Here is a 16371-nt window from a genome sequence, read left to right on the forward strand (position 1 = left end):
TTTTTTCTTCTCAATTTCTTTTTGGTATAGTTTTTAGTTGGAATGAATAAGCATCAGAAACACTGGAGCAATAGATGGTTCAAACCGTTAAAAGACAAATTAAACGTCATTTTTGGTATGGGTTGTTGCCAACTTTCAACTTTCAAAGAGTGACTCGCAAGTGTAAATATATGAGTTTGACATATTAACATGTTTTTTTTTTGACATATTAACATGTTATGGGAGAACAAAAAGACTCTCGAGAGCTCAAGTAAGATTTAGGCTACGCAACTGGCCAAGGAGTCTAGAAATCGGGGGAGGCGATGGAAACGGAAGAGAAAATCTAGTTTTGAGCTTGGTCAAGAATATGATTTGTGGTCAGATTTGTGAGCTTAGAAGCTCAATAAATTCTTTCTTGCTCAGAACTGAAAATTTCAAGAAGCGGATGCGATAAAGCGAGGGATGGTCCCAATTGAAGGTTTTTTGTAAAGGACGAACCGAAGAGAGGCGGGACCTCCAACGAAAGGTCGAAGCATCCTTAATATTTTTCAATGACGATTTTGTTTTGTTTTGTTTTGGCTAGTATCTTTCAAAACACATGATATTTTTCTAATGGCTGCCATGCTCAGAGGTACAAGGTGCAGCATCCATCATGCTATTTCAACATCTCATATCCTTTCAAAACATTAATACATATATAGTATTATTCAGAATTAATCCAATTTGAATATGATTTATTGTTGTGAGGACACCTTACAGGACCAAATTACAACTGTAGTCTTTTCACCTTATTGGATTGTTATTCCAATGTGTGGCTTCAAAGCTGTCACCGTTCATAATATTGTTCTCTAGTTTGCGTCGTTCTTTTGACCCAATTCCAATTTAACAAAAAAAAAAAAAAAAAAATTGGTGAATTCATCGACATGCAAACAAAAATGGTCTATCATTTTTTTTTTAAAATGTAACAATCCAAAATTTGGATAATAGAATATTGACTGATTTTTGTATAATATTTCATCGTTTATATGAAAATGAATATTAGTCATTCTCGAATTCAAAGATATCACCATCCATCCTTTCTTTGAACTACCTCTCACACAACAATGTTTGGTCCAAACAATATTTATGGCTAATTGGCTATAAAGGAACAAAATCAGGATGGGATTCTGTGGTCAATTGTGAATAGTTAAGGTTATTTAGGATCACGATCCAAACGAAAATTAAAATCCAATTTATTTTGGTTTTTTTTTTTTTGGTCAAACTCAACAAGTATCGATTTAAACAGAGGGACGAGCCTATAGAACAAATCCTGTTCAAGTAAGGTCGTAGTTTTCATTCAATAATATTTTATGGTATAAAGTAATTAAAAGAACGAAACATACATTTTAACTCTGTCGCCTCGTTACTATTACATCCACTTATGAAGACCTAACCAAATTCAGTCGACTACTTGTGTGAAACAAAACACGACAACCTAAAGAGATGATGGCTAAATCAAACAAACCCCATCGACCAAATCCAAATCCGTGAACGCCAATGATTCATAGTGAACTCTTCCGATCCGCTAGTCGATTTCAAAAACATGATGAATATAAAATAATAATGACACATAAAAGAAATTAAAAAAAACGAAAAAACCTTGCACGAAACCTAAGCCAATGCCCACCATATCAATGATCAACTTGATGTCAATCTCACTAATGGGCCAATCAATTTAGCTGACCATTTTTATGTGGACTCAGTTATATTGACCCTCATGGCTTTGATGGTCACCACCACCACGCCTTAGCTTTCACTGATGTTGAGATATGATCCAACTTGAAACAGTAAGTTGTATTGGATCAGAAGCTTGTCTACGTTGGTTTAACATGGGCATGTTTAGTCTGTCAGAAACTGGGCCAGATATTGGTCTGAAACTCATACAAGAACCGACTATGTATTAGGTATAAATACATAAGGTCAAACAGATGAGAGAGAAAGCAAAAAGGAATTGCGCTGAACCCTAGTTTAGGCGGTTTTGAAGAGGTGAACAGAGCTAGAGAGAGATGTAGATTCTCGGTGTATCTAAGCTCAATCTCTTGTTATTCTTCTTTCATATATTGTTCTTGTGAGACTCGATCTAGGATGTTAGACGAGTGTGAGAGGTATGTTGTAACCATAACACATATGTAACTCTTGATCTATAATGGATGTTGAGGACTATGTTTCCTCCCCAGACATAGTTGCTGATGCAATGAATTGGGTTACCAAATCTCTATGTTCTCTGTTTATATGTTCTCTCTATTTGCGTGTTTAAAACTTGTGTCAGATCCATCAATCAGTACTTGATTGAATCTAAAGTTGTTGTATCGAGTTACAACAACTGATATATATATATTTTTTTTCAAATAATGTATCAATTCTGGATAAAAGTAACTAATTTCAATAATTCACTTTAACCATAGATGCTACTATTATTATTATATATATATATATATATATATTGATGGATACATTAAGTGTTGGCTAACTAAGTGCTTAGTTATATATATATATATATATATATATATATATATATATATATATATATAAAAAGAAATAAAAAAAACAATGCGTCTGATGACATGGTAGTATGATGACTATAAACTTTGACTGACCACTCAATTTAAGAACCTTTACTTTGACCAGTTACAACATTAACCATACTTTAACGGTCCAAATATTCCTTGTTATTATTTCTCAATTTTCATGTAACCGAATTCTTATACAATAATCCCTATAATAGTTAGAAAATCGTAATTTCCATGTGCCTCATGTGTTTTCTGTTTCTCTCGTTATTCCTTGACCCAATCTAATTATTTTTTGGTGAAGTATTTACATAACTAATAGATGTTATGAATATAGAGTTTAGGGATAAACCTCTTGTTATTCTTATTGATCAAACTTAAGGTTTATATGTTTATATATAGTACAATACAAGGCCAAAGTTAAGACCGACGTAAGACTAGGGCATTGCCGAGAAGGCCATCGGCCGATGGGCCGATAGTACATGGGCCGTAAGGCCAAGGACATAAGGACAGTATATGGGCCGGTCCGTACGAAGTCCACTAAGCGTTTTACAACACTTCCCTTGGACGAGACGACCGTGCCTATGTTGGATGGGATCGATGCAATGTGCATAGGGGATGCTGCCTCATTAAAACCTTACCAAGAAAACCCAATGGGACAAAATCTTGGTGAAGGAAAAAGAGTACAGCACACATTGCTCCCCCTATTCCAAACATCACTCCAAGTCCCTACGCCTCCACATTCCAATCTGATGCGCGAGCTTCCTGAACGTTGTAGTCGGTAGCGATTTGGTGAAGAGATCGGCGGAGTTGTCACATGACTGTACTTGCACCACTTGAACTTCTCCGGCCTTTTGTAGTTCATGTGTGAAGAAGAATTTCGGCAGTATGTGCTTCGTCCGATCTCCCTTGATGTAACCTTCCTTGAGTTGTGCAATGCAAGCCGTATTGTTCTCATAGATTACGGTTGCTTCCTTGCTGTCCTCCAATCCGCTATCGGTCCGAATATGCTGTGTCATGGACCGCAACCAAACACACTCGCGGCTGGCTTCATGTATGGCTAGAATCTCCGCGTGATTTGACGATGTGGCCACAAGAGTTTGTTTCATGGAACGCCAGGAGATTGTCGTACCACCGTGCGTAAACACATAACCTGTTTGTGACTTACCATTGTGTGGGTCGGATAGATAACCTGCATCAGCAAAACCAACTAAACCATCTTTGTTATGGTTAGTATAAAATAAACCAAAATCAACCGTCCCTTGCAGGTAACGTAGGACGTGTTTAACACCGTTCCAGTGCCTTATAGTCGGACATGAACTATATCTTGCTAGGAGGTTCACGGCAAAATATATGTCCGGTCTAGTGTGACTAGCCAAGAACATTAACGCTCCAATAGCACTGAGGTAAGGCATTTCAGGTCCAAGAACTTCTTCATTGGCCTTCTTTGGACCAAATGGATCTTTATCCAAATCTAAGCTTCTAACAACCATTGGGCTAGTCAATGGGTGAGCTTGGTCCATTTTAAACTTCTTGAGTACTTTTTCAGTATATGCCTTTTGATGCACAAGGATTCCATTATTACTGTACTCAAGTTGCAATCCCAAACAGAATCTTGTCTTGCCTAGGTCTTTCATCTCAAATTCCTTCTTGAGGTATTCTACTGTTTGGGCGATTTCTCCAGAGGTACCAAGGATGTTTAAATCATCCACATAGACTGCTATTATCACAAATCCTTTGTTTGCAAACTTCTTTATAAATATACATGGACTGATTGGGTCGTTCTTGTAGCCTTTCTTTGCCAAATAATCACTTAAGCGATTATACCACATTCGACCACTCTGTTTCAGTCCATAAAGCGATTTGTCTAGCCTTATGCAGTACTGTTCTCGAGAACCATTCTTTGCTTTAAGTTCAATACCCTCTGGTAATCTCATATAGATTTAATTATCCAGTGGACCGTATAAATACGCAGTTACAACATCCATTAACCGCAAATCAAGTTTTTCTTTGATGGCCAAACTTATTAGGTACCGAAATGTAGTTGCATCCATCACAGGGGAGTATGTCTCCTCATAATCTATGCCAGGTCTTTGAGAGAATCCTTGTGCTACAAGCCGTGCTTTGTATCTCACGATTTCATTCTTCTCATTTCTTTTTCTTACAAAGACCCACTTATGTCCAACTGGTTTAATTTCAGGTGTTATCCTTAAGATCGGACCAAACACACTTCTCTTCTTTAAAGAGTTTAACTCCACATCAATAGCTTCTTTCCATTTAAGCCAATCTTTGATTTGAGTGCACTCTAATATGGATGTGGGTTCTAGATCCTCATTTATGTCAAGTGCTACCTTGTATGCAAATATATCATCGATGTCGACATCTTTACGGTTCCATTTAATCCCAGACATTATATAATTGATTGATATTTCATTATTATCAACACCTATAGGACCTTGAAGTTCAGCGTCCTGAACTCCATATGGCTCCTTAGGATTTGCCGCGGCAATGTCTGCATTTTCTATAATTCCCTGAACCTCGGTCTGTTTTGCACCTTTAGACTTCCGAGGGTTCTTATCTTTGGAACCTAATGGTCTACCTCGTTTCAAACGGGCTTTAGACTCTGTAGCAACTTGATTATTGTATTCCTTCTGAACATCAATACGTACTGGTGCATTGCAAGCTGGTATGTACGATTTTGTTACTCTATTTGGGTCAACAAAGGAATCTGGCAATTGATTAGCTAGCTTTTGCAAATGTATAATCTTTTGAACCTCTGCATCACATGCTAGAGTTCGAGGATCTTGCCAATTTAAGGATGTTTGATTCCAAGTAAGTTCTTTGACCAGCTTGCTAGTCTCACCACCCATTTCAGGGAATTCGGACTCAACGAATTGACAGTCCGCGTACCTGGCCTTAAATAAATCTCCTGTGGTTGGCTCAAGGTACTTTATGATGGTGGGGACTCATATCCAACGTATATTCCCATCCTCCTTTGAGGTCCCATCTTAGTCCTCTGTGGTGGAGCAATCGGTACATAAACGGCACAACCGAATATCTTTAGATGGGACAAGTTTGGCTCATGACCTGTTAATAGTTGGGATGGTGAATATTTGTGTTCACTAGATGGCCTGATGCGTATGAGTTCTGCTGCATGTAATACTGCGTGTCCCCAAACCGACACAGGAAGCTTCGATCTCATTAACAATAGTCGAGCTATTAATTGTATTCGTTTAATGAAGGATTCAACTAATCCGTTTTGTGTATGGACATGTGCCACGGGATGTTCCACACTCACCCCCATGGACATACAGAAATCATTAAACGCTTGGGATGTGAATTCACCAGCATTATCTAGACGTATAGTCTTAAGTGGAAAATCTGGAAAATGTGCTCTTAGCCTTATAATTTGAGCTAACATTCTAGCAAATGCTAGGTTTCTTGTGGATAACAAGCAAACGTGTGACCATCTGGTTGATGCATCTATCATCACCATAAAATATCGAAATGTCCCACAAGATGGGTGTATTGGTCCACATATATCACCTTATATCCTTTCCTGGAAAATTTAAAGTCTCTTTATGGACTTTGGCTGGTGAAGGCCGTATTATAAGTTTCCCTTGTGCGCACATGCTACACACGTGAGATGTTTAGGGATAACTTTCCTTTCTATAAGGTTGTGCCCATTCGAACTCTTAATTAGTTTACGCATCATGTTCGAACCCGGATGGCCTAGCCGGTCATGCCATAGAGTGAACTGTTCGTTGAATATTCTGTGCTTTGCCATGTTAGCCTCTATCATGTTAATCCTAGCATGGTATAGACCAGTGGCTAGTGCAGGTATAGTCTCTAGGACCTTCTTTTGTCCATTTACATTTTCTGTAATGTATAATGAACTCTTTAGTTCCCTCACCCTTGGTTTCAACATGATAACCATTTTGTCTTATATCTTTAAAGCTCAATAAGTTTCTCTTAGAGCTGGGTGAGTATAGGGCATCACTTAGTTCAATGTGTGTGCCATTAGGCAACAAAATGTGAGTCTGGCCGTAGCCATCTATTAAATTTGCTATACCCGCAATTGTACTCACATTGGCATTTTCATGGTGAGGTTGATAAAATATCTTTTATCTTTTAATATGGTGTGGCTGGATCCACTGTCCACCACTAGCTCACTCATATCCTCAGCCATTTCTATATAAAACAACATTTTGTGTTGTAATGTAATAAGGCAATAAAATAGAATTCTTAAATTTAAACCAAATCAATCATCCAATACATAAAATAAATAAAAGCATAGAATTAAACCAAAAATAAAACCGAAAATTTATTCATCATCTTTGAAACAATCGGAAGTCTCTAGCAGGTCATCATTCTCATGATCGAAGTCTCCTTCATCATCGAGATGCACAAGATTAGCTTCTGGATTTTTCTTCAAGATTTCTTGGTATGCATCAATAAGGTGTTTGGGAGTCCTGCAGTTCTTTGCCCAGTGGTTTGACATACCACATCGGTGACAAACCGATTTTGCCTTGGTTTGTGGCTTAAACGGCCCGCGGCCCTTATTACCACGTCCGCGGCCGGCTTGGCCTCCACGACCGCTACGTCCTCTGCCACCACGGCCACGGCCGTAGTGTCTTTCTCTGTGGACGTAGTTGGTCTCTCTAGGCTCTCTAAGCTCGTTAGGCACTGCAGCACTATCCTGTCCCAAATCAACTTTGTGTGCTTCCGGTAATGGGGCTGTACCGGGAGGTCTCATGGCACTATTCATCAGCAACAGTTCGTTATTCTGCTCAGCTAGCAGTAAACACTCATTTAGTTCCCCATAGTCCGCAAACTTCGTTTGTCGGTACTGTTGCTGGAGGATGATATTGTTAGGACTAAAGGTAGACAATGTCTTATCCAATAGCTCCTTTTCCGTCACTACTGTACCGCACAGCCTAAGGACCGAGACAATCCTAAAAAGCTCGGAGTTATACTCATCCACGGATTTGTAATCCTGGATCCTTAGGTGTTTCCAATCGTACTCGGCCTTTGGAAGGAGCACCGTCTTTTGGTGCCCGTAACGGCGTTTAAGCTGTGTCCAAAGGGCGAGAGGATCTTCTATGAATAGGTATTGGTTTTTGAGACTCTCAGCAATGTGGTGATGCATGTGCTGGATACACTTATTCTTTTGCTTGTCCGTGCATGTGGAATCCTCTTCAATGCATTCAAACAAGTCTTTTGACTTCAAGTTGATCTTGGTATTCATTGCCCATAGCAAGTAGTTATCACCAGAAGCATTCAGTATTGGATAGTCTAGGCTCTTAAGGCTTGCCATCTGCATAAACAGAAGTAGACATCCGAATGTTAGCATGCGATATTTAAGATCGAACCATGCACTTGATTAATAGGACATGCGGTATTTGAGACCGTACCATGCCTTGGGCCATGCGGTATTTGAGACCGAAACATACTTGCCACTTTATGGTTTTATGGTTTAAATTCATGCATGCAAAGCAACAAAAACAAATATGCTAATGCATGCAACAATTCTAGATAGGATTTCCTTTTTCTCTTAAGATTTTCGATAACCACTAAATTAAATTTAGAAGTTTATCTTAATTATATTTTAGTTCCAATTTCATTGGTTTAGCTTTATAGAAATTTAACATAACTTTTAATAACAAACAAAATTTAATCCTAGAACACAAGATTAAATTATGCAGCCGATTATACAATCCTAAGCAAATTCGATTATGATCATGATGCATGAACAATCCAAGTTATTAAATTTCCTAGAACAGCTTTGAATAAATTCTATCTTATGATTTAACAAAACAATTCTAGGTTCTTATGCAAAATAACAAATCAAGCAATTTCAAACAATCAAATCCGATTTTAAACTTGATAGAGTTATGGTGCAATTCTCAATCAATCTAACAATCCTAACAACCGATTTTAAGTTTTAGGTTTTAAGGAAATTAAAGCTTTGTTAGATCGTGTACTTGGATGTTTTAGGGTTCATTAGTTTTAAGGTTCAAATTCAATTATAGGGTTTTAAGAGGGTTTCGAATTCTGTTTACCTTAACACCAATAGGCTATGACCGGTATTGATCTGGGAGCTAAAGACCTCAGATATCTCACGAACCTCGAACCTCGAACAGCTTCCACTAACCACGAACTGCTTCCCACGAACAGCTCCTTGTACCGCACGTACTTGAAACTCACCCCCGATCCGCGTACCACGAACCTTGATCAAGTTTGTATGTAACTTGATCACGAGCTAAGGATGCTCGTGAATCAACAAAAGAACTTCGAGATAATAGAGGTAGATCTCGGAGGAGAAGAAGAAGAAGAACGGTTTAGGGTTTTGGAAGAGAAGGATGAAAGCGGCGGCTGTCTTAGGGTTTTAGGGTTTTTAGGTGGTAGGAGTCTATCGTGCTGATAACGTGATGAATATAGAGTTTAGGGATAAAGCTCTTGTTATTCTTAATGATCAAACTCGAGGTTTACATGTTTATATATAGTACAATACAAAGCCAAAGCTAAGACCGACGTAAGACTAGGGCATTGCCGAGAAGGCCATCGGCAGATGGGCCGATGGGCCGATAGTACATGGGTCGTAAAACCAAGGACATAAGGACAGTATATGGACCGGTCCGTACGAAGTCCACTAAACGTTTTACAACAATAGAGAAAATTTTGTTCTTCGCTATATATTTTAACTAATTAATTGATTACCAAATCAACTTATTCCCAACATATAGTCAAAATAAGCATCTTCTATTCAAATATATTTGGCATGTTCTTAAAGATTACGATTCCCTCCCCAATTAAAATGTGAATCGAATCATATCGAATTCCCATATTTACTCAAAGTCGGTCATTTCATAATGTAGTTTAAAAATTTACACAGTACTATACACTAATTTATCGATCACTACCTATAAAAGGTGAATCGGTGTTATGTATGCATGTTTTTTATGTCCCAATAGTTATGTGTATATAATAAGCCTTTTATCAACAGCAAAAAAAAAATTGTAGTGTCTATAAATGTGTTGCATGTGTATGTATACACAGTAGAAACAAGTATAATTTGCCCTAATTTGAAGAAGAAGAAGAAAAAAATCGGAAAAAGACAAATTTGGCTTGCCTAAAACGAAAGGAAATAAACATTTATCAAAACTCAAAAGGAAAACAAAAAAATAAGAAACAAGTTTGACTTTCTTCATGAGGGAATCTGAGTAATGGTTTAAGAAAAATTTAAGCTAGATCGTGGCACATGCATGATCTTCTTCTAAATTGTTTAGTCCAACTTAAGTTTTGTAAAGTTTGCACAAAATCCCTAAAATCTATCAGCAGAAGTTTTTGTTTTGGATAACAAAAAACCAATTTTTGAGGAAGGTCTTAACGACTTTGGTCAAATGAATTTGTGTCTGACGCGTAGCAGTCCTTCCTAATATAATTTTCTTGACATTCATAGATAGAGATTAGTGACTGACAATTAATATGTTCTTATTCAATAACTTAATAAGGTTTTATACTTATTCCACTTTTTTTGTTTGCACATTACGACTACGTGGAGGAAATATATGTGCATGCATATGGATGAAAACGCCACGTATAAAATATCGAGAACCCAATTAAATTAAATTCTCTCAATAATTAAGACTTTTATTCTAATTTTCATCATACCTTTTCAAATTATCATGCAACGATTATAATTTTTGAATATATTTTTGTTGTTGGTGGTTCTTTAGTCAAGAAGAATTTGGCTTTTCAGTTTTCATCATACCGAAGTAGAGCGACCTTTTCTCTCACATTTTCTAATATAACTAACTATTTAAGGAAATTCACACTTGTTCTTTAGTTGTGTTGTGATAGCATAAATTAACATAAATTTAATCATATAATAACACAATATATATAATTTATATATGTATTTGAAGTGTTTCTATTGGTTTGTGTTAATATTACTTGTTAATATGTCATATTACTGATCACGTATATATATGTATCAGAAATTATTCATACATGCATATTAATTTTTATGCATATGAAATGTTTTTGGTTTTATGGACTTTATCATCAATACTTTAATATCTTTATCTTAAACCTTTCAAATTACTTCTCAGACTTGGCAAACAATTTAAATTCCCCTTTGTATAGAAGCAACCAAACTCATTTGTTTAGTCTACCTAATTAGTATTGAATACCAATTACAATTTTTAAAAGTCTTGTTTTTAATGCATATTTTTATATACCAATATTTCTCATATTTGTTTGTATATACACATTCTATGTACACTACTAGTCAAATACGTCATTAATGTCTCTATGCGAAGAGGCCGTTGACACAAATTTGGTCAATTTATTTGGATTCTTTCAACTACTAAAATTCGGCAATTATGGGGATTCTTAATTATTCTTAGGATAAATATATCAACTGGGAAAATGATAAGGATATTGTTAAGATTTTCTTCGATTATTTTTAGTATTTATTTTATGCAATGATATACTCAGCTTGTGGGAAGGAAGGAGCCATGTGAGCCAAAAACTATACATTCTTTGTTAAATTTGATAACATGTATAAAATTCTCCATTATTACACCTAAAATAATTTAATATATAAATAAGTAAAAATGTAATCATTACAAAAGTATTTTATTTGTAATATCTACAACTACAAAGGGAGCTTTCTAATAAAGTGATCATTGAACCTCAACTAAAACTGAAAATGCAAAAGATTTTTATTGTACTATTCGATTTACGTCTAATTATTTTATAATATAGTGATGAAAAATATACATATGCCACCAAGGCACCAACCAAATTTAAGTGCCGGTGGAAAAGTTTAACCAAGGCCAGTTAATGAAATCCATTCTAGCTTCAGTAGTTATACTTATAATCAATTACTATTAGCTATTAGATGAGTGTATATAGTTTGTATATATGTGAATATTAGAGTTAGTTAAGGACTCTGGAATGTCCGGCTTATAAGATTAACTAAATGTATAGATTCGGTCTGTTCTGGTTTAATAATCATGTTCTAGATAAGAACATTGTAACAACTCTTTCTTCGTCTAAGGTGAATCAGAGTTTAACAAGCTTTCTCTCTCGATTCTGATTCAACTGATATGGTATCAGAGCAATTTTTCGCTCGTTTGATCTCTATTTCGTATCTTCTCTGCGTTTTCTTCTCGTTTCGCCAAAAAAGAAGATGTTCCTACATGAAGACGTTCCTACATGAAGACGTTCCTACAGAGTTTATCTGTTCCCACATGAAAAAATGATCTTACAATGCTAATCTAAATGCCCAATTCGATCATTGCCAGAAGAAAAGAAGAAAGAAAATCATTACTAAATATAATGATTCGCTAATCAATTTTGTTGGGTGTTATGATTCGGTGTGTATAATGTTTTATGAGAAACTTAACTCAATCTGTAGGAGATAATAAACAAACATCAGGCATTTTACATTGAAGAAACGAACTTATACTAGCTAGCCGCGGCCCGCGGGGGTAGTAGTGCTTCATAAATTGGAATGGAGCGATGGATGACGTATTATTAGAAGGCTGATGTGGACTCATAGTCATAGGTTAGGTTATGATATTATGTTGCATGAAGGAGAATAACAAATATATAAGGCTATGCTTAAGTGTCTCAAGAAGGGTTTTAGCAGTTTAAAAGATTTATTACAGCAAGTTACCTTTCGGTTTTAAGCTATTGCAAACAAGATATTAGTGTGGTTGTATGATTCCTTGGTGAGTACGATCAGTTGTGATTTTATAGTACAATATTTAGTAAGTACTAGAAAACGCGATAGAGCAAGAGTCATTACGAATTATAGACCTTTTAAAGCATATAAATGTACTTGAAAAGAAAATATATATGTACAATCAATCACATTGTCCGTTGTACATCCACTAAGGTCCAATGTATAAAATTATGGAATATAAATATCAGCTTTTCCATTTAGAGTTCATTTTATAAATCTAGAAAAAAAACTTTGTAACGGAACATTCATCGAAAGTAATATATAAAGCGAACAACTTCATAAAGGACAAAAAGTTCTACAGAAATAAAGATATAACAAAGTTACAATAAACTGACCCAAAAAAGATTTGTATTAGCTGTCAAAAAGAAGATGAAAAAAACGAATTGATAATACTAAAAAAAACAAAAAAAAATTGCAAATTGGTTTTGACATGGTAATTACACTAGAGTCGGCAGCCGAGTTGAAGTGGGGCGAAATTGAACCCCCACCTGGGCTCACCATCTAATCCACGTGGTTGCATACTTGTCAGCATGCATTGCCACACCATTTTTTTTTGTTTTATCAAACTCGATTACTTTGTAAAAGTGTTTGGTTTCAAATGGGAAACGACTAAATCGTAAGTGAAGAAAACGAATTAGACCGGAGAGGAAAAAAATAGAGTTTATCATCTAGATTTGTTCTCCATACTTAGTTTGTTTAAAGGCCTGACTTGAACGTTAAAGTATCCTCAAAAAAGAACACCATAATAATAATATCAATGGATTCTTTTGTTCATTTATGCAAACTCAGTTTGTTTCCTAGCTACTAATAACTCTAATACAAATTGATCGTGGGTTTGTTCATTTGGTTGACACATACGGCAGCGGCTGCCTAGCGTCATGACACATATACCTGCATCAAATAAACGAATTAACATACATGCGGTTGCCGCATGCAGCAAAATTATATTTTTACTGGCTCTATGTCTATGTCTATGTATCTACATCACAAGTAGATTTCACAATCCAGTTTTAATTCTCCATAGCCATCTACAAGCTCATGGGTGAATTTGGATGATATAAAATGTCATTATGATTGGTCCATTGTGCCCAGTTGATTACCCCCTTTCACATCATTACAATTTTAAAACTATATCTTTGTAATAATATTCAAAGCAAAATTTATCAGTAAGTACAATCACAATATATACCATAAAGCAATTATATTATATTATCACCAACTAATTAATACTAATATAACGGGCATATGATTATGAGATACTCTAATCAAAGTCCCATCACAAGCTTTGGAAGAAAAGAATCGAATGATTCCATAAGAAAAAAAGCTTAAGAAAATACTATAAACTATTTCGCATTTTTAGCGAAAGCATATGATTAAATGGGAAACCTATATATAAATTATTTACACACACTTATTGAAGAAGAACTTTTGTGTTTATTATATTGATTAATAACTAACCTTAGAACGCGCAAATCACAAGCTCACATGCTGCTTCCTCTTAGTTCGTCCATTATATAAACAGACCCACACCACTTCTTCCTCCAAACACATTCCAAAACATCTCATTCCTCAATCTACAAACAAACAAAACAAAACAAAACTTCACTACCTATACTTCGATCAAAATCACCCAAAACCTTACTCTATTTTTACTACATATAATCTTGATTTGTTCAAATTCACCCCCTAAAAATGGAGAACTTGTTTAGGCTCATGGGAAGTGAAGATTTCTCCGACAGAAGACGGTGCATTTGGGTTAACGGTCCGGTAATCGTCGGAGCCGGGCCATCGGGTCTTGCCACAGCCGCTTGCCTCCGCGAGCAAGATGTTCCATTTGTGGTATTGGAGAGAGCAGATTGCATTGCTTCACTATGGCAGAAACGTACTTACGACAGAATCAAACTTCACTTACCAAAAAAAGTTTGTCAATTACCTAAAATGCCCTTCCCGGAAGACTACCCGGAATATCCAACAAAACGACAGTTCATCGATTACCTTGAGTCCTACGCAAACAAATTCGAAATTACTCCTCAGTTCAACGAGTGTGTTCAGTCTGCTCGGTACGACGAGACCAGTGGTCTTTGGCGCATCAAGACATCATCCTCGTCTTCCTCCGGGTCGGAGATGGAATACATCTGCCGGTGGCTAGTGGTGGCGACGGGAGAAAACGCGGAGAAAGTTGTACCAGAGATCGACGGGCTCAAAACAGAGTTCAACGGCGAGGTCATCCACTCATGTGAGTACAAATCCGGCGAGAAATACAGAGGAAAGAGTGTTCTTGTCGTCGGATGTGGAAACTCAGGCATGGAAGTCTCGCTTGATCTCGCAAATCACAATGCTAATGCCTCCATGGTTGTTCGTAGCTCAGTTCACGTGTTACCAAGAGAGGTTCTTGGCAAATCAAGTTTCGAAATCTCAATGATGTTGATGAAGTGGTTTCCTCTATGGCTAGTAGACAAGATTCTACTCATCCTCGCATGGCTGATTTTGGGAAACTTGACAAAGTATGGGCTAAAGAGACCCAATATGGGCCCAATGGAGCTCAAGGTTGTCACAGGGAAGACTCCAGTTCTTGACATTGGAGCTATGGAGAAAATCAAATCCGGTGAAGTAGAGATCGTTCCCGGAATCAGACGGTTTACTCGTAGCCATGTGGAGCTTGTAGACGGTCAGAGATTAGATCTTGACGCTGTGGTACTCGCCACGGGTTACCGTAGCAACGTACCTTCATGGCTCCAAGAAAACGATCTGTTTTCGAAAAACGGGTTCCCGAAATCGCCGTTTCCAAACGCATGGAAAGGGAAATCGGGACTTTACGCGGCCGGATTCACAAGGAAAGGATTGGCCGGAGCATCAGCAGACGCCGTTAACATCGCTCAAGACATTGGAAACGTGTGGAGAGAAGAGACCAAACGACAGAAAATGAGAACACGAGTGGGTCACCGCAGATGCATCTCAGTTGCTTAGGCCTCAAGTTAGGGCTGGCTTATTATACCATTTACATTATTCTAAAGGGATGGGGTAAGAGAAAAAAAAAAAAAAAACAGAGTGTTCAATTTATTATTTCATTTTTTTTTGTAAACAAAAGTATCCAGACAAATAGATATACAAGAGAGCCCTCTCCTGAAGACCCAACGGTGTCGTTTTTTGAAGGCTGTATGGGCGTTTTGTATAACAAGGATGACGTGGCGTTTCTCTTCATCATTATTTCATTTTTTTTTCCCTCTTCTGTTTTTCAATTTTCATCTTTGTAATGGTTTTATGAAAGATACTTATAAGTTATAATAATAAAGGGTATTTTACTAAATGATTCACAATTTCACATTCGTAAGGTTTATCTCTCTTTTAAAAAAATTCTTTTACGGCAAACAATTTAATTATATCAAATCGAGAAACAAAACAATTTCATTCTGTTTTTGAGTTTTTTGTCTCCAAATTGGTCAAACTAATAAAAAGTATAACCAGAATTGTAAGTGAACGAATAGAAAAGAAATTTTAAGACCTTAGTTAAAACTTCACGAGATATCAGAGGCCCAAGTTTTGGCTCATTTAAAAAGCCCAAATAAATGTTGTAATAAAATTCAATAGGATAAATAAATATATTAGATAGATTCTATATAACTAGCTAGATTATATCCTACCAATACCACCATGCACTATTGATCGAATCCCTAAGTTTTCACAAACCCTTTTGGTATTGCAAAACCTTTTTACTATTAACGAGAAGAAGGTGAAGAAGACGATGGAGCATTGGGTCTATGGAAAAGTTTGGGATAGAGAAGGAAACCCAAAGAAGTCAACATGTGATGTGGAGGTAACTTCAGAGAAATTGAGTGCGGACTTTATATCGAGTCAAGAAGATGATTACAAACGTCGTCGTCGTTGCATCTATCTACAGAGCTACAAGTTCAACGAAGCCAAACCTGATGCAGATCTAAAACGTCAAGAATCAATGGCTCGTAAACTTTTGTTTAAGTTGAAGAAACTTGTTCGTTGTCAGCGATGTCGTCGATCGTGATGGTGTGATGGTGCAACCCTATCTTAATTTTTTGGTAAAAATTAATGATTACGTAGGGTTCATATACTTAT

General features: G+C 36.5%; 2 protein-coding genes across 2 annotated transcripts; one reads left to right on the forward strand and one right to left on the reverse strand.

The window, feature by feature from the left end:
- Positions 1-6849: 6849 nt before the first annotated feature.
- LOC147921518 (uncharacterized) lies at positions 6850-7954 on the reverse strand. Its single transcript, XM_087497718.1, has 4 exons — positions 7940-7954; positions 7550-7842; positions 7174-7462; positions 6850-6954 (listed from the first exon to the last, which is right to left on the reverse strand). Exons 1-4 carry the CDS (start codon positions 7952-7954, stop codon positions 6850-6852), a joined length of 702 nt encoding a protein of 233 aa, XP_087353844.1.
- Positions 7955-13758: 5804 nt separating this feature from the next.
- Positions 13759-15589, forward strand: LOC104760565 (putative indole-3-pyruvate monooxygenase YUCCA5). Its single transcript, XM_010483506.3, has one exon. It carries the CDS (start codon positions 13975-13977, stop codon positions 15247-15249), a length of 1275 nt encoding a protein of 424 aa, XP_010481808.1. The 5' UTR covers positions 13759-13974; the 3' UTR covers positions 15250-15589.
- The last annotated feature ends 782 nt before the right edge of the window (positions 15590-16371 follow it).

This window comes from Camelina sativa, chromosome 18, assembly GCF_030686135.1.
Source record: "Camelina sativa cultivar CO46 ecotype springtype chromosome 18, ASM3068613v1".
In the NCBI taxonomy this organism is placed as follows: domain Eukaryota; kingdom Viridiplantae; phylum Streptophyta; class Magnoliopsida; order Brassicales; family Brassicaceae; genus Camelina; species Camelina sativa.